Here is a 27,219-nt window from a genome sequence, read left to right on the forward strand (position 1 = left end):
ATAAAGAAAGTTCTGTCCTTCTTTGACACCAATTGGCCAACCATGCCCAGAAGAAAGGCCTCTGGTTTCTTCAAGAAGGTATACTTAAATACCTTTTTCAGTTCATTATATATCATCTCCCAGAAAGCCTTGATCCTTGGGCACGTCCACCAAAGGTGAAAGAATGTCCCTTCAGTTTCTTTACATTTCCAACATTTATTATCGGGCAGATGGTAGATTTTTGCAAGTTTGACTGGGGTCATGTACCACCTATATATCATTTTCATAATATTCTCTCTTAAGGCATTACATGCCGTGAATTTCATACCGGTGGTCCACAACTGTTCCCAGTCAACAAACATAATGTTATGACCAACGTCTTGTGCCCATTTTATCATAGCAGATTTTACCGTTTCATCCTCAGTATTCCACTTCAACAGCAGAGATTTGAACCGCCGACCTTCTGATCGGCAAGTCCTAGGCTCTGTGGTTTAACCCACAGCGCCACCCACGCTTCCCACTAGTTTAGACTGGTGATAGCTTTAGGAGCATGCAATTTAGGGCTTATTATCAAAAGATGTTCAGTTTATTCTTATTTGCCCATCTAGTTTTATTTTTTATTTTGGGGGCCTCAAGGCTAGAAACCAGAGTTAGAGGAGTGATCTCCCATTTCCAGCTGAGTTTTCCATCTTAAAAAGCTTGAAGGTGAAAAGATAGAAACTTATGGGGACATCTTCATTGTTTCTATACAGTTCTGAACTTCTCACTCTGCTCTTGAGCTCCTAAACCATGGCACCTGAGCGTTGGTTCTGCTGCTTAGCTTCTACCACCATCTGCCAGGATAAAGATCTATTTCGTTCTTACAAGTAAGAGCCTTGGCTTGCAAGCTTTGGAGTGGGAATCATGGCATAACTGGAAGATGCTATAATGATGATGTAAACATGCCAGCAATGCACAATATTATTTAGAAAACAAGACTGTGCAAAACTAGGGTGAGCCAGGTGAACACGAGCAGCATAAAGACCAAAGTGGTTGGAAGGTCTAAGTCCAAACATTCCTTTCCATCATTCAAGATTTATGCAGAATGAAGAGAGAGAGTCAAAGTTTATGAAGCTTTAATCCAGAAACAATTATGTATGTTTAATTTCTACAGGGCTGGCCATTGTCAGCATTGATTAATTTAAGAATCAGATACCATTCTTAGTTTTTGTTGTCAGGTGCTCCTTTGTATTCAGAACAGGCCTCAGCATAATAATGTAGCACTTAGGCATGAAGATGCAGCCCAGAAGCCCAGAACTAGAGGCCAAGATAGAGAAGATCTGCACGGCTACCATGTATTTTCCCTTTGTGCTTAGGTAGGTGGGCACAAAGGACACCCAAACACTGCAGAAGACCAGCATGCTGAAGGTGATCAGCCTGGCTTCATTGAAGGCTCCAGGCAGCTTCCTCGCCAGGAAAGCTACCATGAAGCAGATGGTAGATAAGAAGCCCATGTAGCTAAGGGAACCATAAAACATGAACACAGACCCTTCATTGCACTGCAGGATGATCTCTCCAATCTGGGAGTGCTTGTCAGAGTCTGGAAATGGGGGAGAGATTCCTAGCCAGATGATGCAAATGACCATTTGGACACTGGAACAAGAAATGACAATGGAGTTGGCCAGACTCTTCCCAAGCCATCTCCTCATAGTGTTTCCTGGCTTTGTGGCCAGAAAGGCCAGCACCACCATAATGGTTTTAGCCAAGACAGAAGATATGGCAACAGAGAAGATGGTGCTGAAGGCCGTTTGTTGAAGGAGGCAGGTGACTTTCGTGGGACAGCCAATAAAGAGGAAGGAGGACAAAAAGGACATCAGGAGGGAGACAAGGAGGATATAGGAGAGGTCCCTGTTGTTGGCTTTGACTATGGGAGTTTCCTTGTATTTAATGAAGATCCCTGCAACAAAGCCTGTGATTAAGGTCAGAAAGAGGGCCAAGGAAGTCAGGAGGATCCCCAAATGTTCTTTATATGATAGGAAGGTGATAATCTTGGGAATGCAGTGTTCTCGGTCCTTGCTTGGATATTGGTCTTCTGGACATTTGGTGCAATGTTCTGCATCTGAGGAGGAGAAAAAGAGTGGCTTCAGCACTACTTAATTTCATCAGCCACCTTTGTTCTATTGCGTTTTGGAGAAAGATACCAATATGAGAGAGGTCAGGAAATAAGAATGTGGAGTAAGTAAGGAGAGGCAAACAATTTTTCATTTGCTTATTTGATGTTTACACTTGCACCCTGCCTTTCCTGCAAGGAGTTGGAGGTGGCACACATGGGTTCCCCCCCACTTTTGATTGCCAAACAATCTTGTAGGTTAAAGCTGAGGGGCAACAACCTCCCCACAGAAGCATTTCTGGCATCTTCGTCTTGCGCTGTACAGCTTTGGCTGATGCTGAAGATGCCTCTCTTCAACTTGACCTTTGACAGTTTGCTTTTTATTTGATTATTTACTTCCTCCATTTCACTCCCGCCTTTCTGCCAAGGAGCTGGAAATGGCATGCATGGTTCTCCCCTTTTCATCCTCACAGCAAACCTGTGAGGTGTATAATGTATTTCTCCTTCATCTTGGATAACTTTTATGTAAGCTGGACTGGTGGAAGAGTGTTAAAAAGATAATTGCCTTCTCATGCTTCATTTTTTACATACGATTTCTTGTTATACCTTTAATACAGTAGCTAATCGAAATACTTTCAAATTTCTTCCATGAAATGCTCATATTATTCCCCTCAAAATTATTCATATTGTAATCATTTTCCTATTATGCATTCTTTATTTCATATTGTGCTTTCATTGTGTTTAAAATTTGTTATTCTTCTTCACTATTTTTCCAGGGTTTTCTAAACATTTTATTAAATTTAAAAAAAAAATTGTTTCTTTTGGGCTTTGTCAGGCTTCAGGGAATTCAATCCCTCCCATGGTGGCAGCCAAGAAGCAGATAAACCAAAAAACGGTTCTTACCCAGTAATTTATTCACTACGCACAGATACAGAGACGAAGGGATGCAATCTATCTAGGATAGAAGACATCTGAAGGCAGCCCTGTTTAGGGAAGCTTTTAATGTTTAATAGGTTATTGTATTTTAGTGTTTTGTTGGAAGCCGCCCAGAGTGGGCGTTTTCCACGGTGTTTTCCAAGTAAATTCCCACCCCTTCCGTCTCTCCTATTCTATGTCACCCTTGTGTTGGCTAATCTGAGCTTTCTGCCTCGGAGCTTTCTGTTCTACTACCTTTAATGCATGTCTGGTCCTGGGGGGGGGGAGCATTAATGCTTTCCAAAGACACTGAGTCTGTCAGCTGTCTCTCCCCTGGTGCTGCTTCTTCCTGCTGTTCCTCTTCCAATATTTCCCAACCTCTCCTCTCTGCAGCTTCTGAACTATGCCCTTCTGCAAGCCACTGTTCTAAATCTATATTCCGTCCTCTTTTCTGGAAGGTTCTGGGGAAGGGGGCGGGTGGTCCCCACCATTCCTCCTAAGTCCAGCCCCTGACAGGCATTGTTCTTGTTCTTTGATAACTGACAGCACATTATAAAATAACTAAATGAACTCACTGTCCTTATTCTCCCAAGGAATCTCCTCTCCCTTTGAGTCACCTACCTCTCTGAGTGGAGATCGTCCCTTCTGCACAGGGAGCGCAGGCATAGCAGCAAACCACCTCTCCTTCTTGAACCACCTTGGCATACCCAGGGTGGCAGCTTTTGGTGCACTTGGAGCGAGGCACAGTCTAACCATTAAGAAAAGAAGGTACATTAAGGAGAGAGTGTTAGTAGCATTTTTGACAATGGAATTCACTCAGAGAATCTGGTAAGGACGCAACAGCATCCCTAGTCCAGCTGATTCCACCCACTGTTTTATGGGAAGCACTTGGAAACAGCAAAGAAGGGATACACACCTACACACACCAAAACATAATAACAGCAATAAGAAAACTGTAGCAGTAGCTGGGGGGAAAGTGTCTGGGAAACACATTGTTTCTTCTTTCAGGATCTTGCTGTTTTGCAGCATTCTCGCTTCGCAGGTAAGATTCACATTCTGTTGTGTGGGCAGGGCAGTCCCTCCCCCTACCTGGCCGATCCCCTGGCAATGCCTACCCAGGCAGGATTGGGCGATTGGATTGTGGACAAGACGGAGTGCTTCCCGAAGTGGCAGAGAGATATTTCTAAGTTTGTCTGGCAGGGCAAAAAGCCAAGAATCAAGTATAAGATATTAACTGATGCGAAAGAAAGAGGGGGCTTTGCCCTGCCAGACCTACGGTTGTACTATGAGGCCGCAGCTTTCTGCTGGCTAAAAGATTGGCTACTTCTCGAAGACACTGATGTATTGGATTTGGAAGGTTTTAACAATGCTTTTGGTTGGCATGCATATTTATGGTATGACAAGGTTAAGATCAATAAGGCCTTTAAGAACCATATTGTCAGAAAAGCAGTGTTTAATGTCTAGACAAAATACAAAGACTTACTGGAAAATAAAACTCCAAGGTGGCTTTCACCGCTGGAAGCTAAGGCCCGAAAAAGACCCAATATGGAGGCCAAATGGCCAAAATATTGGGAAATATTAGAAAAAGATGGAGACAATTGGAAATTGCAGAGTTTGGAGAAAATTAAGGACAAAGTGCGAGACTGGTTACATTACGCTCAGATTAACGAAGTTTTCAAAAATGACAAAAAGTTAGGGTTCCAGGTGGAGAAATCGAAATTGGAAACAGAACTGTTAGAACCTAAGACTAAGATACTTTCAAGAATGTACAACCTGCTGTTAAAATGGAATACACAAGATGAAATGGTTAAATCGGCTATGATAAAGTGGGCACAGGATATTGGGCACAACATTATGTTTGAGGACTAGGAAAGGTTGTGGACCATTGGGTTGAACTTCACTGCATGTAATGCTTTGAAGGAAAATGTAATGAAAATGATATATAGATGGTACATGACCCCAGTTAAACTTGCCAAAATATACCATTTGTCTGACAATAAATGTTGGAAATGTAAAGAAAATGAAGGAACATTCTTTCACCTCTGGTGGACTTGCCCTAGAGTGAAGGCTTTCTGGGAAATGATATATAATGAGCTGAAAAAGGTATTTAAGTATACCTTCACTAAGAAACCAGAGGCCTTCCTTTTGGGTATTGTCGGCCAGAAGGTGTTAAGGAAGGACCGAACATTTTTTATGTATGCAACAACAGCAGCAAGGATACTTATCGCTAAGCACTGGAAAACCCAAGATCTACCCACACTGGAAGAATGGCAGATGCAGCTGATAGACTATATGGAACTAGCCGAGATGACTGGCAGAATCCAAGACCTGGGAGAAGAGAAGGTTGAAGAAGACTGGAAGAAATTTAAGACTTATTTTAAAAAGTATTGTAATTTGGCTGAATGTTAAGAAGGTTGCCAGATCATAAATAATTGACCACCACTAAATTAGATGGAATTAGGATGATAAGTAGATCGAGGAAAATATAAACCATTGGGAGAACGATTAGATTATGTTTAAAAGAATGGGATTTAAGAATTTAAATAAGACGATAATTTGCTGGTTAAAACTTAAGACGATGTAAGTGGGAGCGGGAGATGTGAGGGAGTCCAAAGAGGTTTTGAAAATATGCTATGATATATGCTATATTGGTGATTATTTTTGAATTTGTATTTAAAAAATCTTAATAAACATTTATTAAAAAAAGACAACGATTGGGCGATTGGCTGAGGTAGGCGGAGACCTCCAGGTATCCAGCCTGGGGAGGGTGAAGCCAGCCCATACTACTGGGAGCCGTACTGGGATCCAGGGGGCTGCACATGGCCATGCAAAAGGCGCCCCCCATTTGATGTGAGGAGCGGTCATTCTCACAAGGACAAGTGTTCAGCACGCTCTCCTAGCCTCCCCCCCCCTTGTTATATCCCCTACCTTCTTAAATGGCTTGGGCCACTCAATGGTTTCTGGGTTAATGCTAAACTTTATGCCAGTCGACACCTCTCTCTCTAGACTCCCAATCTTCACTCTAACACGAGACTGATTAGGAAACATCACCCAGTTCTCAATATGAATGTCGGTTGGCAGCTCCCCGTTCTTATCCAAACACAGTGTGCCCAGAGAAGTATTTAAGCATTGGATTTCTTTCAAGAAAGGGTGAAGCTGGAATGACAGGAGAAACAACAGCATTAAGGAAGTACTGTGTCCAGTTCTGGGCACCACAGTTCAAGAAGGACATGGACAAACTGGAACGTGTCCAGAGGAGGGCAACCAAAATGGTCAAAGGCCTGGAAACGATATCTTATGAAGAACGGCTAAGGGAGCTGGGCATGTTTAGCCTGGAGAAGAGGAGGTTAAGGGGTGATATGATAGCCATGTTCAAATATATAAAAGGATGTCACATAGAGGAGGGAGAAAGGTTGTTTTCTGCTGCTCCAGAGAAGCGGACACGGAGCAATGGTTCCAAACTACAAGAAAGAAGATTCCACCTAAACATTAGGAAGAACTTCCTGACAGTAAGAGCTTTTTGACAGTGGAATTTGCTGCCAAGGAGTGTGGTGGAGTCTCCTTCTTTGGAGGTCTTTAAGCAGAGGCTTGACAACCATATGTCAGGAGTGCTCTGATGGTGTTTCCTGCTTGGCAGGGGGTTGGACTCGATGGCCCTTCTGGTCTCTTCCAACTCTATGATTCTATGATTCTAAGGAAGCATGGAACCATGTTGGCTATCTCAGTCTTATTCCCGTTGAGCTCTTATTGTGGGCAGTGAACATCTTGTGTAGACTATAAGCCCTCTTGAAGAACTCTATGTTATCAATTAAAACATTTATAGACCACCTTTTATATAAAACAGCTAGGAGCTGAGCAGAATAAGATCAATACAAAGACAATAAAATATTTTTTTTAACCCACGAGGACTATAGATATTCAAAGTGTTTAACCAAAGTAGTCCTAAAAATCAGTGCTCAGGAATGCCCTTAGAATAATAGAATCTTGGAGTTGGAAGGGATCCACACACACTCTAGTGAAGATTATTCTACACTTCTGGGGGCCAATCCAGTTAAGTCCTTGATGTGGCTATCCATAGTGAACACCAGCGTGTGTTTGGGACATGCCACTTTACCAAGCTTCTTGAGTGCATTCTGTGGCGCCCAGCATGCTTCCTTAGTGCCAGTAAATCAGCAGAGCAACACTCAACATCAAAGCGATTCAGGAGCGAGGCAATTAAGCACAGACAGCTTTACTGCCAGGTTGTAAAAGCTTAGCTGTTTCCATTTACAGTGGTACCTTGGTTCTTGAACTTGATCCATTCTGGGAGTCCATTCAACTCCTGAAACCATTTGAAAACCAAGGCACGGCTTCCGATTGGCTGCAGGAGCTTCCTGCACTCAAGCGGAAGCTGTGTTGGATGTTTGGCTTCCGAAAAACATTCACAAACTGGAACACTCATTTCCGGGTTTGTGGAGTTTGGGAACTGATTTGTTCAGGAGCCAAGCCATTCAAGTACCAAGGTACCACAGTACATAGTTCATCTGCTGAAGTTCTAGTAAACAGTTAGTTCTGGAAGGAACGAACACTTAAGGAAAAATAATACCTGCCATGATTGCAGTCTCAGAAATTCCTCTTCCTTTTTTCTACCTGCCATCACCATCCACCTTGATTTAGATGAATATGCAACATTTAAGGCATGCGCCACAGCTTGGACATTGAAGTAAGTGCCGTAGCTGTCTTGAGACAGGACTCTTTCCAGCTCTTCTCTGGGCAAAGGCTCCAGTTTCTCCTCTTCTCTGCATCTTGTTCGGCCTTTCATAGACAACGCGTGCTTTAAATAGGAACAACGAAAAGCTTCCTCCCAAAACTGGTTAAGGAAATGGGACCTTGGTTCATAGTAGATATGTTTGGTGCTCTTTATTTTGGTCATCATTACAAAGGACAAAGAGCCATGGATGTACTTGAAGAAAAAAGGATGTAAAGAAAAGATAAAGTTGATGTCTTGAAAAGCCGTTGTGATCCAGACTTTTGGCCCAATTTGTTTCTCAAGTGCTTCTTGTACTGAAAAGATTATATCAAGTCCCATTTGAGTTGTTATGTAGCAAACAAATACTCTGGCTTGTCTCCAGATGGCAAAAGGCTCATTTGGGCTGAACATTTTAAATACATCCTTTTCTGGAAATCTTTTTGACAAGGCAATGCAAATTCCACTGCTGATCAGCAGAGGTGTCAAGGCACTCACAAATCTTTCTGCGCCGTCATTGTCTGGAGCAAGGAGGCCAATCCACGTCCATCCAAAATGCAGGAGCAACTTGAGAATGCCCTGGTGCTGAGCTTCTTCTTTGGGGACCATCCGGTAGACAAAAGGAAACTGGATTTTATCTTCAAGAACCTGAGCAATGAAGGCATAACTGACCTATTGAGAAAAGAAAGAGATAAGTGGTCTGCTTTGCTCTCAGGAACATATTTTTATTAACCTGAAATGATAAATATCTAACAAGATTTGTGCTGGCTGTGACTGATTGTAGTCTGAAATGTCCGAGGGGAGGGTGACAGGTTGGTTAAAGCTAAATTTTGAAAAAGGAGCCATTATAGTTCAGGATTTTCTCATATTTTATTGCCCCTTCCCAACTGCACTGGGGTTGAAATTCTCCTCTGTCCCTCCATGGAGCCACCATTCCTACCTGTGGGATTTTGTAGATTCTTGACATGGCTGAAATCTCCTTTGAGATGACAGAATTGGCTTGTTCAAGAACAGCCAGCAGGTTATTCCATTTCCTGCAGTTATAGTTTGGGACATTGCTTCCCCCACCTGCAAGAAGGTCTAGCATGGCGTCAGAAGTCAACAATGCATCAAAGTGGTTCTCAAAAATATTGTAGCCCAGGGTGATGTTAGGTAAGAGCCTGAGATCTTGGTTTATCTCCTGGATGGTGAACAAGTAGGACAATATGTGCCAGTAGAACATAGGTGAGACACTGCAAAAAATATACCAATTTTAAAAAATTAAACTGCTATTCACAATTTATTAACAAATGAACAAAAACATTATCTGATCCACAAATTATTACAGGTAGATAAATATTGGGAGGTTTATGCTCCATTTCAGGAGTATAGAAGCACTTCATCTTCAAATAAAAAGGTAAAGGGACCCCTGACCATTAGGTCCAGTTGTGGCCGACTCTGGGGTTGCGGCGCTCATCTCTGGGGAGCCCGCGTACAGCTTCCGGGTCATGTGGCCAGGTCATCTTCAAATAAGTATTAGTAAAAACAATTTCCTCTGAAAAGTTTGTGAAATGCTGGGAAATTGCAGGAAAGGCTGCATTTCCTTCAGTGGTCATGGCAGCTTCCGAAGGGTTGCTTCAAATGAAGGTCTGTGTAAATTGTTCAACTATTTTTCAAAAGGCAATACAGGGTTCAAGGTGGGAGAGCCTTTCTCCCAGACTGACCACTGGCGTCATGGTCACTTACGAAAAAATCCTGGTGGGTTGAAGGTGTGTGTGAGAGAGAGAGAAAGAGAGAGAGTTGAATATTTTGGAGACCTTAATCCACTAATCAGGAAGTCCTCTGACCTGTTTTATTTTATCTAAATCACCCAGAGCAATTTAGCATTTCTTTTTTAAGACAGTCTCTAGCCTCAGGCTTATAATTGAAGAAGATACGGCACAAAAGGGAAGTGGATTGGGATGGAGGAGGAAAACTTTAATATACCTAAGAGAAGTTTCAACATGAACTGCTGTTGGTTTACTGCTGCATTCCTTAGAGATGATTTTCATTAAGCTGTATATAAATTGTGCAAATAAAAATAAAATAAAATCACAGCATCTTGGAAACAACCTGGATCTCATGACATCATCACTCCCTCCTACACGTGAAATAATTTAATGCCATGTTAGGATATCTGGGTAGGTTCATTTCCATTCTAGTGTGTTGCTACAGGCTCCAAACCCCTGTAACTTGCCCTGAGAAATAGGAGCTATTGGGGTGGAGGTGGACAAACATGACAACCACCTGCATTTAATTACTTACCTCTCAATCTTGGTGGAGGGGGTCTGGGAAAAAACATATGGAAGTTGCCCAAGAATATATTTTGAAGGTATGATCCCACTAATAAGGAAATTCCCAGGCCGGTAGTAACTGCGTGCTTTATTCTGATCCCTGATCAGATTCAAGGGGCATTTGGTCTTCAGGTTCCCATAGACTCCGTGGGGCATCATTAGCAGCAGAAGCAGCAACAGAAGCAGCAGGGATCTCATTCTGCCTCTGCCTTCTACATCTCTTGTCAGTAGCTCCTCTCACCTCCAGAGCCAGCACAGCAGAAGTCAAAAGCTCTTGCAAGACCCAAGCTGCAGTGGCTCTCCCAGTCTGGGTGGGGTTCAGCTAAGGCAGAATTAACTCTCATGCATCCATCTCCTGCTCCCATCCCATCCTTTACCTGCTCTGAATCTCAGCTCCGTCTGACTCCAACACAGGAAATATTATCTGCACCAAATTGTTTTTCAGGCAGAGTACAATGAATAACATCTTGCTCTTGTTGATTCTGATGCTTAGGTCATCTCCAAAAATATCTCTTGAGCTTTCTGGAGAATAAATCACTATGATTTTGATAATTATATGTAGTAGAAGATTAGTCTCTGCAACTTCCTGGAGTCTTTGCATAGCTCATACATGTTTGCTGTGTGCATTTTCAAAGTTTGACAGGAGTCAAGGGGTGGGGAGTTGGGCCTGAACTTTGCCCACAAGAACCTATGGAGAGCCCTGCAAGTGGATTAGACCATCTATTTAAGCATCCAGCGGGTGGCGCTGTGGGTTAAACCACAGAGCATAGGACGTGCCGATCAGAAGGTCGGCGGTTTGAATCCCCATGATGGAGTGAGCTCCCGTTGCTCGGTCACAGCTCCTGCCCACCTAGCAGTTCGAAAGCACGTCAAAGTGCAAGTAGAAAAATAGGTACCACTCCAGGCGGGAAGGTAAGCAGTGTTTTTGTGCGCTGCTCTGGTTCGCCAGAAGTGGCTTAGTCATGCTGGCCACATGACCCGGAAGCTGTATTGGCTCCCTCAGCCAATAAAGCGAGATGAGCACCGCAACCCCAAAGTCAGCCACGACTGGACCTAATGGTCGGGGGTCCCTTTACCTTTACCTTTATTTCCCATTGGTGTATCAGACACTTCTGGGAAGGTCACAGGCAGGGCAGAACTTGCGAACAAGTTGTTTATTTCATGGAAACAACTTAGAGGTGTTTTTTTAATGGTCTATACAATTTATTTTATTTAATGGAAGTACTTAAAACCACTGAGGAATTATTATTTTTCAAGCATTTAGTTCATTTTTTTTTTAATATTCTTTTTATTAACTTTCATTTGTCACACACACACAAAGGAAAAACAAAACCATTTAAAACAACAACTAAGACAGAAAAAAGAAAGAATTACATTAAATCCAGTACTTATTAAATTAAATAACAAAAAAAAGTGACGAAAAAAGCACCAAAGAAGTGAAATAAAAATAAACTAATACATAACACATAATAGCTGACTTCCTTCCCTCCTGATTTTGGGTTCTTAATTTTAAGAGTTTCATTTTTACAGCTGATGTTGGTTAATTGATCTATCTATACATCGAAAGTTTCATAACAAGCCTGCTATATTTGGCAGGTTACTATAGTTACCTTCAATATATGTCATAAATTTAATCCAATCGTTGTTTAACTTTGTATTCTTTTGGTTTCTAATTCTCTGCGTCATTTTAGCTAATTCGACGAAGTTATATAGTTTCGATTGCCATTCCCTCACCGTTGGTATATTTCTATTTTTCCAGTTTGGGGCAATTAACATTCTGGCCGCTGCTGTTGAATATTGAAATAGGACTCTATCTTCTTTCTTAATTTCTTCTCCGATGATACCTAGTAAGAAGGCCTCTGGCTTTTTAGGGAATGTATATCTAAATATTTTTTTTAATTCATTATATATCGCGTCCCAAAATTTTTTTATTTCTTCACATGTCCACCACATGTGTATGAAATTGCCTTCTTTTGTTTTGCATTTCCAGCAGGCCTTATTTCCAGTCTTATACATCCTTATACGCCAGTTTTTCTGGCGTGATATACCATCTATATATCATCTTCTCTAGATTTTCTCTGATTGCAACACTCGCCGTGAATTTTATTCCCTCATTCCACAATTTTGACCATTTTTCATATTCTATATTATGCCCCAGATCTATCGCCCATTTAACCATAACTTCCTTAATTTCTTCATCTTTTGTGTCCCATTCCAATAATAAATTGTACATTTTAGATAGTAATTTAGATTTACTTTCTATTATTTCAATTTGAAATTTCGATTTCTTTTCATTCATTCCAATTTTTTTATCTTTTAACCAAATTGCATTGATTTGATGGTACTGTAACCAACTTGTCAACTTTCCCTTCAGCTCCTCATATGGCTTTAGTTTCCAGCTGTCTTCCGATCTTGTCAATAAATCTTCATATGTTAATTTCTGCTCCTCCATATTTATTTTTTTAATAGTTAGGATATTTATTGGGGACAGCCACCAGGGTGTTCTCCATTCTAGCAATTTTTTATTTTTTTCCCAAACTTCATACAGTGGGCCTCTGATGATGTGATTTGAGAACCCTTTATGAGCCTTCTCTTTATTTGCCCACAGGTAGGCATGCCATCCGAACCTGTTGTCTGCCCCTTCAAGGTCCAATAAGTCAGTATTTTCCAAGGTTATCCAATCTTTAACCCAGCATAGGCAGGCGGCCTCGTAGTATAATTTTAAGTTAGGGACTGCAAGTCCCCCTCTCTCCTTTCGATCCGTAAGTAGTTTAAATCTAATCCTTGGCCTCCTTCCCTGCCAAATAAATCGTGAAAGAGTTTTCTGCCAATCTTTGAATAATTTTGACCCTCTAATTACCGGAATATTTTGAAACAAGAACAACATTCTTGGAAGAACATTCATTTTTATTGTCTCCATCCTGCCCATCCACGAGAGGTTAACTCTGTTCCAGACATCCAAATCTTTTTTAATTTCTTTCCATGTTATCGTATAATTGTCTTCAATTAAATTTATGTTTTTTGGTGTAAGCCATATTCCTAAGTATTTTATTTTTTTAACCACCTTTATCCCATGTTTTCTCTCCAGTTCTTCTCTTTCCTCAGCACCCAGGTTTTTTGTCAACATTTTGGTTTTTAGTTTGTTCAGTTTAAAACCGGATAGTTTACCATATTCTTCTAAGGTCTCCAGCGCCTTGCCCAAACTACCTTGCGGTTCTTCCAAAGATAACATTAGGTCGTCCGCGTAAGCTCTTAATTTAAATTCCTTCAATCCTATTTTAATTCCTTGTATCTCTCGTGTCAATCTTATTCTGTTCGCCAATACTTCTAATACGATAATAAATAATAGCGGGGAGAGGGGGCACCCCTGTCTTGTACCCTTCTCGATTTTGAATGTGTTTGTAAGATTGTTATTTATTACCAATTTGGCGAATTGGGTTGAATATATTGCCTGTATTCCTTTCAAGAATTCACCTTCTATCCCTGCCACCTCCAGAGATTTTATTAGAAACAACCAAGAGACATTATCGAACGCCTTTTCGGCATCTATGAAAATCAGTGCCGCAGGTATATCGTTATTAATCTCCAAATATTCAATTATGTTTATAATGTGTCTCAAATTATCTTTCATGAACCTATTTGGGAGGAAACCCGCCTGGTCCTTATGGATTAAATTTATTAAACATTTTTTCAATCTGTTTGCCATGATATCTGCATATATTTTGTAATCGTTATTTAATAAAGATATTGGCCTATAGTTCTTAATGTTCAATTTGTCTGTGTCCGGTTTTGGAATTAACGTTATAAAAGCCTCCCTCCAGGACTCAGGTATCTTTCCTCCTCTTAGTATATTATTCATGGTCTCGCAAAGCATTGTTGCCAATTCATCCCCCAAAACTTTATAGTATTTTGCTGATAAACCATCCGGTCCCGGTGCTTTCCCTAATTTCATTTTTTTAATCGCATTCTGGATCTCCTCTATCCTTATAGGTCTGTTTAATTGAGATTTTTCTTCTTCCGTTATGGCCTTTCCTTTACAGTTCTCCAGATACCTATCTATTTGAGTTGGGTCTTCTTCTCCTTTTTTGTATAATTCCTCATAAAATTTAATAAAGTTTTTTTGTATCCTTTTTGGGTCTTCTATCAATTCTTCTTCTACTTTTATTTTGTTTATCACATTTTGCTTTTGCCTTTTCCTCAATTGCCAAGCCAATAATTTTCCAGTTTTATTCGCTGATTCGAAATATCTTTGCCTCGTTAGCTTGATTTTCCATTCAATTTCTTGGTTCGTTAACATCGAATATTGTGTTTGTAATATTTTTATAGTTTGTATACTTTGTTCATCTTTCGGATTCTCTATTTTTTTTTCAGACTCCCTTATCTGTCTAAGAATTTCTTCCTTCTTTTGCTGTCTCATTTTCTTCTTGTAGCTATTTTGTTGGATGAAGAAACCTCTTAGGACCGCCTTACTGGCATCCCATACCACTTCTAGGTTTGTTCCTGTATTGAGGTTCAGGTCAAAATACTCTTTTAATGTAGCTTTAGCTTTTTCTATAACCTCATCATTGTCTAACAAGTATTCGTTTAACCTCCATCTAGTGAAGCCGATGGAAGTTTAATCCTTTACGAAAGGCTTTCCAAGACTTTAGCTTGCAGCCTCTTTGCTTCAGTCTATTTACAAAAGGTGGAGGCGGACTTCCTGTTTGAAACCTCCCCGTTTCGGTGCCAAATTAAGACGTATAAAAATCCAATTTTCTGTTCTACTCACGGGTAGTTGTTTTCAGATCAAACTGTCCACAGGAAAAAGTCAGCGCTCTCCAGCAACAGCAATGCGGCTTCACTCCATGAAAGAAGCAGTCAATTCAAAGCACCGCGCCACTCACCCCACATCGCTCCGGATCCCCGAAACCGGGTTTTCCCGCGAGTAGGGGAGGCGCAAAAGGTGCCAGCCAAATCCCACGTTCACAGGCTTCTCCCGCCTGTGATTTTTAGTGGGTCTCCGCCTTCGCCGTGGCGGGCAGACCCTGATTTTCACGAAGCAAATTCCTCCCGATCAGAGGAATTCAGCCATTGCCGGAGGCGCCAACCCGGAAGTCCTTAAGCATTTAGTTCAAAGGGGGAATATGATCCTTTGACTGTGTCTGTGTCTACATACATACATACATAAAGGTAAAGGGACCCCTGACCATTAGGTCCAGTTGTGGCCGACTCTAAGGTTGTGGTGCTCATCTCGCTTTACTGGCCGAGGGAGCCGGCGTACAGCTTCTGGGTCATGTGGCCAGCATGACTAAGCCACTTCTGGAAATGCCGTTTACCTTCCCGCTGGAGCGGTACCTATTTATCTACTTGCACTCTGACGTGCTTTCGAACTGCTAGGTTGGCAGGAGCTGGGACCGAGCAACGGAAGCTCACCCCGTTGTGGGGATTTGAACCGCCAACATTCTGACTGACAAGTCCTAGGCTCTGTGGTTTAACCCACAGCACCACCCGCATCCACATACTTACATACATACATCCTAGCAAAAAAAGGGTGTCATTTGTATTGGCACATAATCAAACTGAGATGTCTGACTGCAGACAGTTTCTTCCACTGATGACAAAGATTCTAAACTGACTGGTGAGGGGTTTGCCAGCTATTAGGACCATACAGGAAGACACCAGAATTAGGTGATAAAAGGAGATTTTATTTCGGGAATCTGAATCCCTAATACAGACAAGAAATCTGAAGGTAAGAGCAACAGAGAGCAATATAAACTGACACATGCAAAACAGCAAATACATTTCCAGAGAGGCCGATTCTGTCCAGATGTAGCTATTTCTGAGGAGGAGACAACCTCTTGGCATAAAAACACCAGCTTCTATACTTTCCATTTGCTTTTGCCAAGGATAGTTTCTGATGTCAAATTGTTCACGTTCCCTTTGGTTAGCATAAATACCAGGACATGTCTACATGCAGTGCTATTTTTCTAGAAAGATTAGTGCTGGAATTCACCCTTCTTTCTCTTAGAATGGCAATGGTGCCCACCTGAGAGCTGCCAGAACTGAGTTCCTGTGAGTTCCAGCTGAAAAAAGCCCTGCTTACATGAGGTAAAGTTCCCCTTTCTTCATGTCTGAGTCTGACAACTTTACTTCTCCAAAGACCACCCATCTCCTTCCTGACTACCAAAACTCAATACCCAAACCAAAACTTCAATTAATGTTCTTCCATGTACTAACTTTTCTTGTAGCGCTTTTGCCCCTCATCAAGACTCATTAGCAGAAAATATTTCTCTTCTCCAAACTATTCATAAATGTGTAGATTCCCATGAGACTTTTTAACTATTTTCTTGATTCTATTACATCCTTAACAACAACAATCCTTAATCCCAACAACAAGCTGTGGTTCCAGTCGAGATTCCGGTGTGAACTTCAAATGCTACAATTCTACGATACCCTTAGAGTTAAGAATCAAATATCATGCTCAGTTTTTTCTTGTCAGATGCTCTCTCATGTTCAGATTTGGCCTCAGTATAATAATGTAGCACTTGGGAATGAAGATGCAGCCCAGGAGCCCAGCACTGGAGGCCAAGATAGAGAAGATCTGCACGGCTACCATGAATTTCCCCTTTGTGCTCAGGTAGGTGGGCACAAACGAGACCCAAACACTGCAGAAGACCAGCATGCTGAAGGTGATCAGCTTGGCTTCATTGAAATTTCCAGGCAGCTTCCTGGCCAGGAAAGCCACCATGAAGCAGATGGCAGCCAGGAAGCCCATGTAGCTGAGGGAGCCATAAAACATGAACACAGACCCTTCATTGCATTGCATGATGATCTCTCCAAGCTGGGAATGCACGTCAGAATCTGGGAATGGAGGAGAAGCTCCCAGCCAGATGGTGCAGATGAGAACTTGGACACTGGAACAGGAAATGACAATGGAGTTGGCCAGACTCTTCCCCAGCCATCTCCTCATCGTGTTTCCTGGCCTTGTGGCCAGGAAGGCCAGCACCACAGTGATGGTTTTTGCTAGCACAGAAGAGACAGCAACTGAGAAGATATTGCTGAATGCTGTTTGACGGAGAAGGCAGGTCCCTTTCCTTGGCCTTCCAATGAAGAGGAAGGAGGACAAAAAGGAAAGCAGGAGGGAGACGAGGAGTATGTAGGAGAGGTCCCTGTTGTTGGCTTTGACTATGGGAGTTTCTTTGTATTTAATGAAGATTCCTAGCACAAAGCCTGTGGTTAAGGATAAGAAGAGAGAAAGGAAAGCTAGGAGGCTCCCCAAATATTCCTCATAGGACAGGAAGACGATCGCTTTGGGGACACATTGATCTCGGTCCTCACTTGGATGCTGATCTTCTGGACAACTGGTGCATTCATCAGCATCTGCAGAGAGGAAAACACACTTCAATATCCTAACATCAGTCACACACCTGCAATGGTCTTACGCTGTTTCAATTCTGAGGAAAGGTGGGCATCTGGGAGAAATCAGGAAAGAGGATTGTTTTGCAGGGAAGGAGAGAGGCAAACATTCACAGCTAGAAAAGTCTCAATCCATCAACTCATTCCTACTGGCTTCTCTTGGAACAGGAGGCTTTGATTTTATTGAGCAGTACTTATATCCTTGAGGTTTCATATGAGTTAATCTTTAGTGATGAATGGGTGGATTTCAAAGATCTCTAAAATTATATGGGTTATGTAGTAGAAGCCAATATGAGAAATGAGAAAATAACACTATAAAAACCACAAATCAAAATTTTGTAGAAAAGCTACCATCATTAAATACAGGTTAATTCTACATGCTTGACCACATGGGCAAATAAAATTTCCTGGTGCTGGGGGCGGGAACAGGGGAGCCCTCCCTGAAGAGGGTATTTTATTCATGAGGTGCCATTACTAACATCATGTTTGGAGTGACTCAGGAATTAGCCCCATCCTCCTATCAAAGGTCCTTTCCTCTGATATCCTCCCCTACCTTCCTGAGTGGAGATGGTCCCTTCTGAGCAGGGAGCACAATCATAGCAGCACGGCGGCTTCCCTTCCTGAACCTTTTTGGCAAATCCTGGGAGACAGCTTTCGGTGCATCTTGAATGAGGCGCTGTCTAGACATAAAGAGATTGGGCACCAGGGAGAAAGTGTCAGTAGCATTTGTGCCTTTGGATTAAAGGTTATACCTGTTTACTCAAGAGCAGGTCCCATTTATCTCAGCGGGACTTAGCTGCAGGGAAGTGAGCACAAGATTGCAGTCCAAGCATCATATGTATTGTTGAAAATGTTGTTAGAGCGTGGCAGATGCTATAGTTAATAAAATGACAGATATAATTTCCCCTACCTTCTTAAATAGATTGGGCCAGACAATTGATTCCGGATTAATAGTGAACTTCATATTTGAGGACCCCTGTCTCTCTATTCTCCCAATCTCCACTCTAGCAATAGAACTGTTAGGAAACAGCACCAGATTCAAGATATCGAAGTCAGCGGCCACTGCCCCATCCTCATCCAAGTACTGTCCATCAGCTGAAGTATTAGTATAGAAGCGGACTTCTTTCAAGAAAGGATGAAGCTGGAATGACAGAGGAAACTCCAGCATTGAGAGAACATAAAACCACAACTGGGACTCTGGATGGATTTCTGCCAGCAGGTGAAAACAATGTCATTGGATTAATTTTAATTTCATTCCTATTTTTTCTTCATTGCATTCTTATGGAAACCACCCAGGGATACATTGAAGTGATGAAAGGTGGCTTATAAATTTGAAGAGCATCTGCTTTGCTCTCAGAAGGTCCCAAATTCAATCTCCAATTGCATGTCCAGGAAGAGCTGGAAAAGTCTCCCTTCCAAAAACTGTGCAGAACCACTGCTGGTGTGTCAAGGTAGACAATACTCAGCTAGGTAGAACAATGGTATGGCTCAGTTAGAGGCCGCTTCCTGTGGTCCTAGCATAGTGATTCCAGAGCTGGGACAATGAACTGCATTTTGTAATATTGAATGAACATACCTGCCATGACCATAGCCTTTGAAATTCCAACCTGCCTCTTCCTCCCGTAATTGAAATCCGCTTTGATCTGGATGAATATGCTGCATTTAAGGCCCGAACCACAGTTTGGATACTCAAGTAATTGACGTAGCTGTCTTGCGACTGGATTCTCTCAATCTCTTCCTGGGGCAGCAACTTCAGACTCTCCTGCTCCCTGCATTTTGTCAAACCCCTCACAGACAATTCCTGCCTTGAATATGAGCAATCAAATATTTTTTCTGAGCAGCTTATACTAAGTGAGGTCACTGGGCCATAGTAATCCTTGTTCGTCTTTTTTTTGGTCTTCATTACAAAGGATAAAGAGCCATGGGCATATCGGAAGCAGTCGGTACTGCATGATCCAAGTTTGTTCTGAAGACCTGTGGTTATCCAGACTTTCCCTCCTCCACACTGTCCCCTTTGAAGTAAGGATTCCACCTCTATGATGATAAAAAGTCCATACTGAGAATCTGCAGTGTAAACAAATACATTGACTTCTCTCCATATGGCAGGTAGCTCATGGGGTATCCAGAGCCAAGTCTTATGTTGTACTCTTTCGGTGAAGGCAATGCAAATTTCCTTTTTGATCATCAGAGGCGTCAAGGTACTCAGGGACCTTTCTCCGTTGTCATTGTCTGGAGCAAAGAGGCCGACCCACGTCCACCGGAAGTGCAGGAGGAGTTGGACCACCCCCTGGTACTGAGTGTCTTGCTTTGGAGTCATCCAGTAGACAAAAGGGAACTGAGCTTTATCATTAAGAACAAAGCCATAACTGAGCTGGTGAGGAAAGAAAAAGAGACTGGTGGTTTGATTTTCAGGACTAAGAGTGGATACTTCTATGTGAAAGAGGAGGGCAAATTTAATTGGAGCAAACCTCACATGGTGTGTGTGTTTTTAATATAGTATTTTTTTTTAAAAAAAATAATAACCAATTTTTATAACTCTTAATTGCAATAATCTCTAAATATGGCTCCTCACTTCATGAAAGACAATGATTAAAAGCATCGTACAATGTAAAGTGAGACGCGGGTGGCACTGTGGGTTAAACCACAGAGCCTAGGACTTGCCAGTCAGAAGGTCGGCAGTTTGAATCCCCGTGACGGGGTGAGCTCCCGTTGCTCAGTCCTTGCTCCTGCCCACCTAGCAGTTCGAAAGCACATCAAAGTGCAAGTAGATAAATAGGTACCGCTCCAGTGGGAAGGTAAACGGCGTTTCCCTGGGCTGCTCTGGTTCGCCAGAAGCGGCTTAGTCATGCTGGCCACATGACTTGGAAGCTGTACGCCAGCTCCCTCGGCCAATAAAGCGAGATGAGCGCAGCAACCCCAGAGTCAGCCACGACTGGACCTAACGGTCAGGGGTCCCTTTACCTTTACAATGTAAAATCCGTTACATTATCCTAAGTTTTCCCTACTGTCTGACTAGGTGGCATATATTGCCAGGTGTGTTGGACCTAAACCCAATCCAGTCTTTATTACAGTCATAGACCAGCACAAGTAGGGTGGGGAACAATCATTTAAAACCTGTAAAACATTTTGGAAAGCTAAAATTATTAAAACAGAAGGTATATATAAAAGACTATAAGAATCTAAAAAAGGCTAAAAGAATCTAAAAGAAGGGTTGGGAGTATTAAAAAAAATGGAAGAGCATAAAAGGTTAGTATATAAACAGAAATGGCCAGTGCTTTTTTTTTAAAAAAAGGCTAGGGGTACATATTGAAATACTGCCCCAAAATGAGGCCAATATGGATGTTCATTAAATCTAGTTTATGGCACAGGTCACCATCCATCAAATTTTAAACACTGCTCTGCAGAACCTGGCAACAATGTATGTTATAGCAGGGTTGGCATCTGAGGAGTACCTGAACCCATTTCTTACCTGTGGGATCTTGAAGATGCCCAACATGTTTGCAATGTGTGTGGAGATGTCAGATTCACCCGCTTCAAGAACAGCCAACAGCTTTTTCTGTCTTCCACACCTGTAGTTTGGAATATTGATTTCCCCACCAGCAAACAGGTCTATCAGGGCATCGGAAGTCATTCCTCCCTGAAAACTGGTATCATAAATGCTATAGCCAAGGGTGATGTTTGGTAAGAGCCTGGGGTTATTATTTATTTCCTGAACAGCAAGGGAGAATGAAAGAACATGTGCGTTCCTCCCATCCACCCAGCTGCAAAAATAGTGTGTCACACAGTTACCATCAATTCCGTGAAAATGAAAGTCACATTCTTTTTTGTAATAATCAAAGGAAGGGGGAGAGAGGAGGGGAAACCGGAACACAAATCAGCCCCTTTTCTGTTGATCTCAGATGCCCTTCAGGTCCAGTGGTTTGCAGCCATCACTGTATCAAACGACCTCCCAGGCAATGTCTCACAACGGTTTCCCAAATAATGATCTGCATATTTCTAATGGGGACATGGGAAGAGCAGCTCCACAGAGCAGCCAAGAAGTCTTAGCTATGTTGGGCTGTGCTGGGAGCCAGAGAAAATGGTCCTGGAGCCAAACTGAGCCCACAGGCTGCTTTGCACATGACGAAGCACAGCAGTCATTTACAATTTGGAGCTGCATAGATTTTGTTGTGCGTGGGTAAAGTAATTGTGCAGTTCCAACGTCACTTACTACAGAAGACCTGCAGCTCAAACACATTGCACAGCATTTCCTACATTTCAGAGAACAAGTTATTCTTTGGAGAGCAGCACACATCAAAACTACTACCAATTACTTAAATTGCATTATAAAATACTTTGAAGCACTGCTTTTCACCAAGTGAACAGACATACAAAAATATTTAAATAAATACAGTAAAGTATATTAACAACCATGCTTGTTTCAACCCCCAGCTTCAGCTATTTACATATTATAGGTTTATAAGCAAAAGGTGCTTTTGTGTAACATTATCTTCCTACCCAGATCTCCCAGTTGTATTGCATCCCACTGAATGAGATGCTTCCTCAACAAAAAAAAGAGGAGCCAATGATTTATCAGGGCTACCAGAAAACAGGGGTGACTTCAAGAGAATTGGATAGTGGGAAGGAAGCAGAAATAATTTACATCATCATTGTTGTTGTTTGGTTGATTAGTCGTGTCCGACTCTTTGTGACCCCGTGGACCAGAGTACGCCAGGCACTCCTGTCTTCCACTGCCTCCCACAGTTTGGTCAAACTCATGCTGGTAGCTTCAAGAACACCCTTCATGGATCACTGCCTTGCCATGGTGAACGGGATTGAATAACTCAGAGAAGCTATGAGCTATGCCATGCAGGGCCACCCAAGATGGACAGGTCATAGTGGAGAGCTTTGACCAAACGTGATCCACCTGGAGCAGGAACCAGCAAGCTACTCCAGTATCCCTGCCAAGAAAACTCCATGGACACAAACAACAGGCATATAATACATCATTACTTACCTATGAATTCTGATGAAGGGGTTTCTGGAAAAGGTGAAGTAATGTGGCTTTTCAAAGAATCTTGGAGATATGATTCCACTAATGAGGTGGTCTGCTGGCCGGTAAAAATTCACAGCAGAAAGTACATCAATGATATCCGTTGGTGGGCACTTTATCCTCTGCTGCAGCCCATAGTTTGTGAAAGACATCACCAGAAATAATGTTATCATTCTGGGTCTCTTGGCTACACTTTGCTTGTGCCTGTTCCTCCTCCCACTAACTGCTGTTCAGGAGAAGCTCCACATTCTTGCAAATCAGAAGCTGCAGCGACTTTACAAATACAGGGAAGTGTATTTGTATGTCAAAGGGGGATTGAGGGGAAGGGCCAGAAATTCAATGGACAAGCATCTGTTTTGCCCCCAGAAGGTGAGAAGTGCAATCCTGACTCACCTCTCCAGGTAGTGCTGAGGATATCCCCTTCCTTGAAAGCCTGCTGCCAGTCAGCAGATAGCACAGATCAAAAAGGCAGCTTCCTATGTCCTGATTAAGCTTCACACAAACTTAGCTCCCCTCTTCACCTGCCCTATATATTGGCCCCAAGGACTCTGTGGCACACAGGACAAGTGGAACAGACACAGTGGAATAAATAAACCACCAGCTGCCCTTAATTGTGATGTTACTTCCTTGTTCCCAAATGCAATATTTGTGAGCGGAGGGTGTGAGGATCCCTTAGAGGATCAGAAGAGATCATGGTGGTTCAGAGAAGTGTAAAGAGAAGAGAGGATTCCTCTGGAACCTCAGAAGAGCAGGTGCAGAGCAAGAGAAAAACATGTTTACTGAATAGACTGACGTGGTTCAAAGAGAGAGAGAAACAAGTCTGACTGATCTTTATTGCCCTCTTAAGAGGCTTGGAGCTGATCAGACCAAAGGCTCACCAAGTCCAGCATCCTGTAATCACAATGGCCAATGAGTTGCCCCAAAGGGAAGCCCACAAGCTGAAGATGAGCGCAGCAGAACTTTCCCTACATGTGATTTCTAAAACCCATCGCACAGGTGCCATCTCCTTCCACCCACGCTCAGTTGCATTTACTGGAGTTTCCCTGCACTCACATTTGAGCTCTCCCAGTTTAGTTTCCTCAACCTAAGCTCTGGAGTATACCAAGGAGCCCAGTGTGTTCCACAAAGTGAAAGAGGGGGCTCAGGGTCATGGGAGTGATTCATGCTCTTATGTAGCTGAATTGCTTCATACTTTCTGAATGGCCCATGGTCTTAGCTTTGTTCTGTGTTACAGTGTTCAAAATGAGCCAGGCTCCAGGCACATTTTGCACTTAGCTATTGGCCAAGGTCAATGGGGCACCCAAATAGTTCGTTAGGGCAGAGAAGGTGTCGATTGACTGTTGGCAGTAACAAGTCCCCAGTGATCCAAGGAATAAATAATCATCTTAATAATGTAGTTATGGAGTGGCCTGCAATGAGTGACCCACTCAAGAAATGAGCAAAAGGTTTCCCCAAAGGCTACTGAACAACAGCCCTTATGCTTGAATGGCTCCTCTCCACTGACTGGACATAGCAGGACCTCAGGTTCTGCTATGGACACCTCCACCTGCAACACCAAGTGTTGCCTTTTGGCCTCATTTCTGCACTGAGAGTGTTCAGCAAAGTCCTAGTTGCCCTGGTGGCACACCTACTAGTGTGGTGTAGTGGTTAAGAGCAGTAGTCTCATAATCTGGGGAACCGGGTTCGCGTCTCCGCTCCTCCACATGCAGCTGCTGGGTGACCTTGGGCTAGTCACACTTCTTTGAAGTCTCTCAGCCCCACTCACCTCACAGAGTGTTTGTTGTGGGGGAGGAAGGGAAAGGAGAATGTTAGCCGCTTTGAGACTCCTTAAAGGGAGTGAAAGGCAGGATATCAAATCCAAACTCTTCTTCTTCTTCTTCTTCTTCTTCTACTACTACTACTACTACTACTATCAGGGACTACACAGAAGAGGAATCGTGGAGACAGCCAACTCATCCTGACCCTTCCAAGGAGGAGGAAAAGGAAGGCCGTATAGATTTAAAACGGGTTTGAGGGGGGTAGCAGCTCAGAGGTAGATGAGGAGAAAAGCTGGGAAATCGTGGCACATCTGGAACAACACCCAGATGACACATTGTCATTAGAAAACATTCCAGATCCTCCATCTCCCAGAACCCAGAGAGCCTTAAAAGTAGGAGAGCAAAGAGCTCAAAAATAGAGGGCATGTAGCAGCACCCCTATAGGAGACAATGAGCATGACAAATGAGAACGTGGGAGAGATGGGGGGTGGAGATTCACCCGGGACAACACCATTATCCAAGAGGCTGGGTTCTATAGCTTCTCTCTGTAACGATTGAAATAAAAAAGGTCTGTGAGAAGTTCAGAAGTTCAGTCCACTTGTCGAGTGATACTCTGAGTTCCATGCACGCATTGAAGCAGGTGGACCATGGTGGGTCAGCACTTAACTTTGCTGACCCCGGGGTGCCCTGCTTAAGGCAGGCAGTAGCTGACCAGCTAGATACAATGATCTCTCCCACCAATGGAGGCAACCGACAGCACTTGTACCTTATGACAAACAGGATGATCTTATAACATGTAGCTGCTGCCACCTGCGTTGTTTTTGCTGCCTTTTTCAGTGACATCCCTGGGGTACAAGCCTTGGCAGTGTGTATAAAAATATTTGAGGGACCCCCACCAAGTTGATGGGCATTACCATCTAAATAGAATGCATGTGTCGCATCTTGTGATTGATTATGTGGTGCGATACTTACTTCCCCCCACCAATATTTTATTCAAATTCACACCCCTGGCCAGGAACCATCTGGTTATCAGTAAGTTAAAACCAAACAGAACAATGATGCTTGTTTTCTGGTTAATTCACAACTTTGGAACTACAGAGATGATTTACAACTGGGGTGTTAGTTGCAAGTGCTTTTTTGCTGATATTTTGGAGGGTAAGTATTCTTTTTTGTTAAAGCTACTTCAGCTGCTCTGAATCTTGACTCAATATTCCTCTGACGCAGGATCTTCTGTGCACCAGATTTCTCTCCCCCGGGCACCTGCACAGTGCAATGAATGACACTGTGCTGCTATTTATTCCGACGTTTGGACCATTACGAAAAATATTGCTTGAGTTCTGGGGAGAATAAATCACTATGATTCTGATAATTAAGGAAAACAAGGTTCACCCTACTTTGCTGGCATTTATGGAACATTAAAAGAGTATGTTGTCATATAAAGGTCAAGCTGACCTTTGACCCCCCCCCATAAGCTGACCCATGTAAAGACCAGGGAGCCATTTCTGTGCGTTCTTGTTCTCATGTTTTCCTCCAGGTCTGCACCTGTGCCTTGAGCCACACAGAGACTCAGGTGATGCATCTCCCGCTTATAATTATTCTAATTCTTGCCAAATCACCAGGGATTTAGACAAATCAGCCAAACATCAGAATCAAAGCTAAAGTGAGGTAATTTATTACACTGTGCCTGAAAAGTTTCTTGCAGAAAATATACCCTGTGCCATGAATCACATTTCTTGTCCAATTCTCAGGGCTTGGATTAATCATGAGATTGTAAGAGCACCCAAAGTCCATCCATTGAGCTTTTAATATACCTTTTCAGCTGTTTCTGGGTGAGCCAGCTTTTGTTAGTTCATCAACAGATCTCTCTTCTCTGTTGATGCAATAACAAAGTCTATTGTTTCAAGGACTTTTCTTTATTCTCCTTCTGATTCCCCTTGAGCCTTTATCTAAGTTTTCTCTCCTACAAGCCCAAAGGCCTGGAAACGATGCCTTATGAGGAACGGCTAAAGGAGCTGGGCATGTTTAGCCTGGAGAAGAGGAGGTTAAGGGGTGATATGATAGCCATGTTCAAATATATAAAAGGATGTCACATAGAGGAGGGAGAAAGGTTGTTTTCTGCTGCTCCAGAGAAGCGGACACGGAGCAATGGTTCCAAACTACAAGAAAAAAGATTCCACCTAAACATTAGGAAGAACTTCCTGACAGTGAGAGCTGTTTGACAGTGGAATTTGCTGCCAAGGAGTGTGGTGGAGTCTCCTTCTTTGGAGGTCTTTAAGCAGAGGCTTGACAACCATATGTCAGGAGTAATAATAATAATAATAATAATAATTTATTATTTATACCCCGCCCATCTGGCTGGGCCTCCCCAGCCACTCTGGGCGGCTTCCAAAAGAATATTAAAATACTATGATACATCAAACATTAAAAGCATCCCTGAACAGGGCTGCCTTCAGATGTCTTCTAAAAGTCTGGTAGTTGTTGTTCTCTTTGACATCTGGTGGGAGGGCATTCCACAAGGAGGGCGCCACTACCGAAAAGGCCCTCTGCCTGGTTCCCTGTAACTTGGCTTCTCGCAGTGAGGGAACCGCCAGAAGGCCCTCGGAGCTGGACCTCAGTGTCCGGGTAGAACGATGGGGGTGGAGACGCTCCTTCAGGTATACTGGACCGAGGCCGTTTAGGGCTTTAAAGGTCAGCACCAACACTTTGAATTGTGCTCGGAAACGTACTGGGAGCCAATGTAGGTCTTTCAAGACCGGTGTTATATGGTCTCGGTGGCCGCTCCCTGTCACCAGTCTGGCTGCTGCGTTCTGGATTAGTTGTAGTTTCCGGGTCACCTTCAAAGGTAGCCCCACGTAGAGTGCATTGCAGTAATCCAAGCGGGAGATAACCAGAGCATGCACCACTCTGGCGAGGCAGTCCACAGGCAGATAGGGTCTCAGCCTGCGTACCAGATGGAGCTGGTACACAGCTGCCCTGGACACGGATTTAACCTGTGCCTCCATGGACAGCTGTGA

At 42.9% G+C, this 27,219-nt stretch overlaps 2 protein-coding genes across 2 annotated transcripts in view; both read right to left on the reverse strand.

Moving 5' to 3' along the window:
* Window positions 1-1,166: 1,166 nt before the first annotated feature.
* Window positions 1,167-10,177, reverse strand: LOC307210962 (vomeronasal type-2 receptor 26-like; the record flags this gene model as incomplete). The annotated part of the gene is made up of 6 exons (XM_079967162.1): window positions 1,167-2,077; window positions 3,605-3,731; window positions 5,912-6,139; window positions 7,569-8,381; window positions 8,650-8,941; window positions 9,993-10,177. 6 exons carry the CDS (start codon window positions 10,175-10,177, stop codon window positions 1,167-1,169), a joined length of 2,556 nt encoding a protein of 851 aa, XP_079823288.1.
* Window positions 10,178-16,462: 6,285 nt separating this feature from the next.
* Window positions 16,463-27,219, reverse strand: part of LOC307210963 (vomeronasal type-2 receptor 26-like) — a gene marked incomplete at its 5' end in the record, with an annotated part of 223,647 nt that continues 212,890 nt past the window's right edge. The window contains 5 exons of the mRNA XM_079967163.1: window positions 16,463-17,380; window positions 17,970-18,096; window positions 18,327-18,557; window positions 18,993-19,787; window positions 20,886-21,025. Coding sequence (XP_079823289.1) covers window positions 16,482-17,380; window positions 17,970-18,096; window positions 18,327-18,557; window positions 18,993-19,787; window positions 20,886-21,025 — 2,192 coding nt within the window. The 3' untranslated portion in view covers window positions 16,463-16,481. The remainder of the gene's footprint in view (window positions 17,381-17,969; window positions 18,097-18,326; window positions 18,558-18,992; window positions 19,788-20,885; window positions 21,026-27,219) is intronic.

Source organism: Podarcis cretensis (genome assembly GCF_951804945.1).
Source record: "Podarcis cretensis genome assembly, chromosome: 2".
NCBI lineage: Eukaryota > Metazoa > Chordata > Lepidosauria > Squamata > Lacertidae > Podarcis > Podarcis cretensis.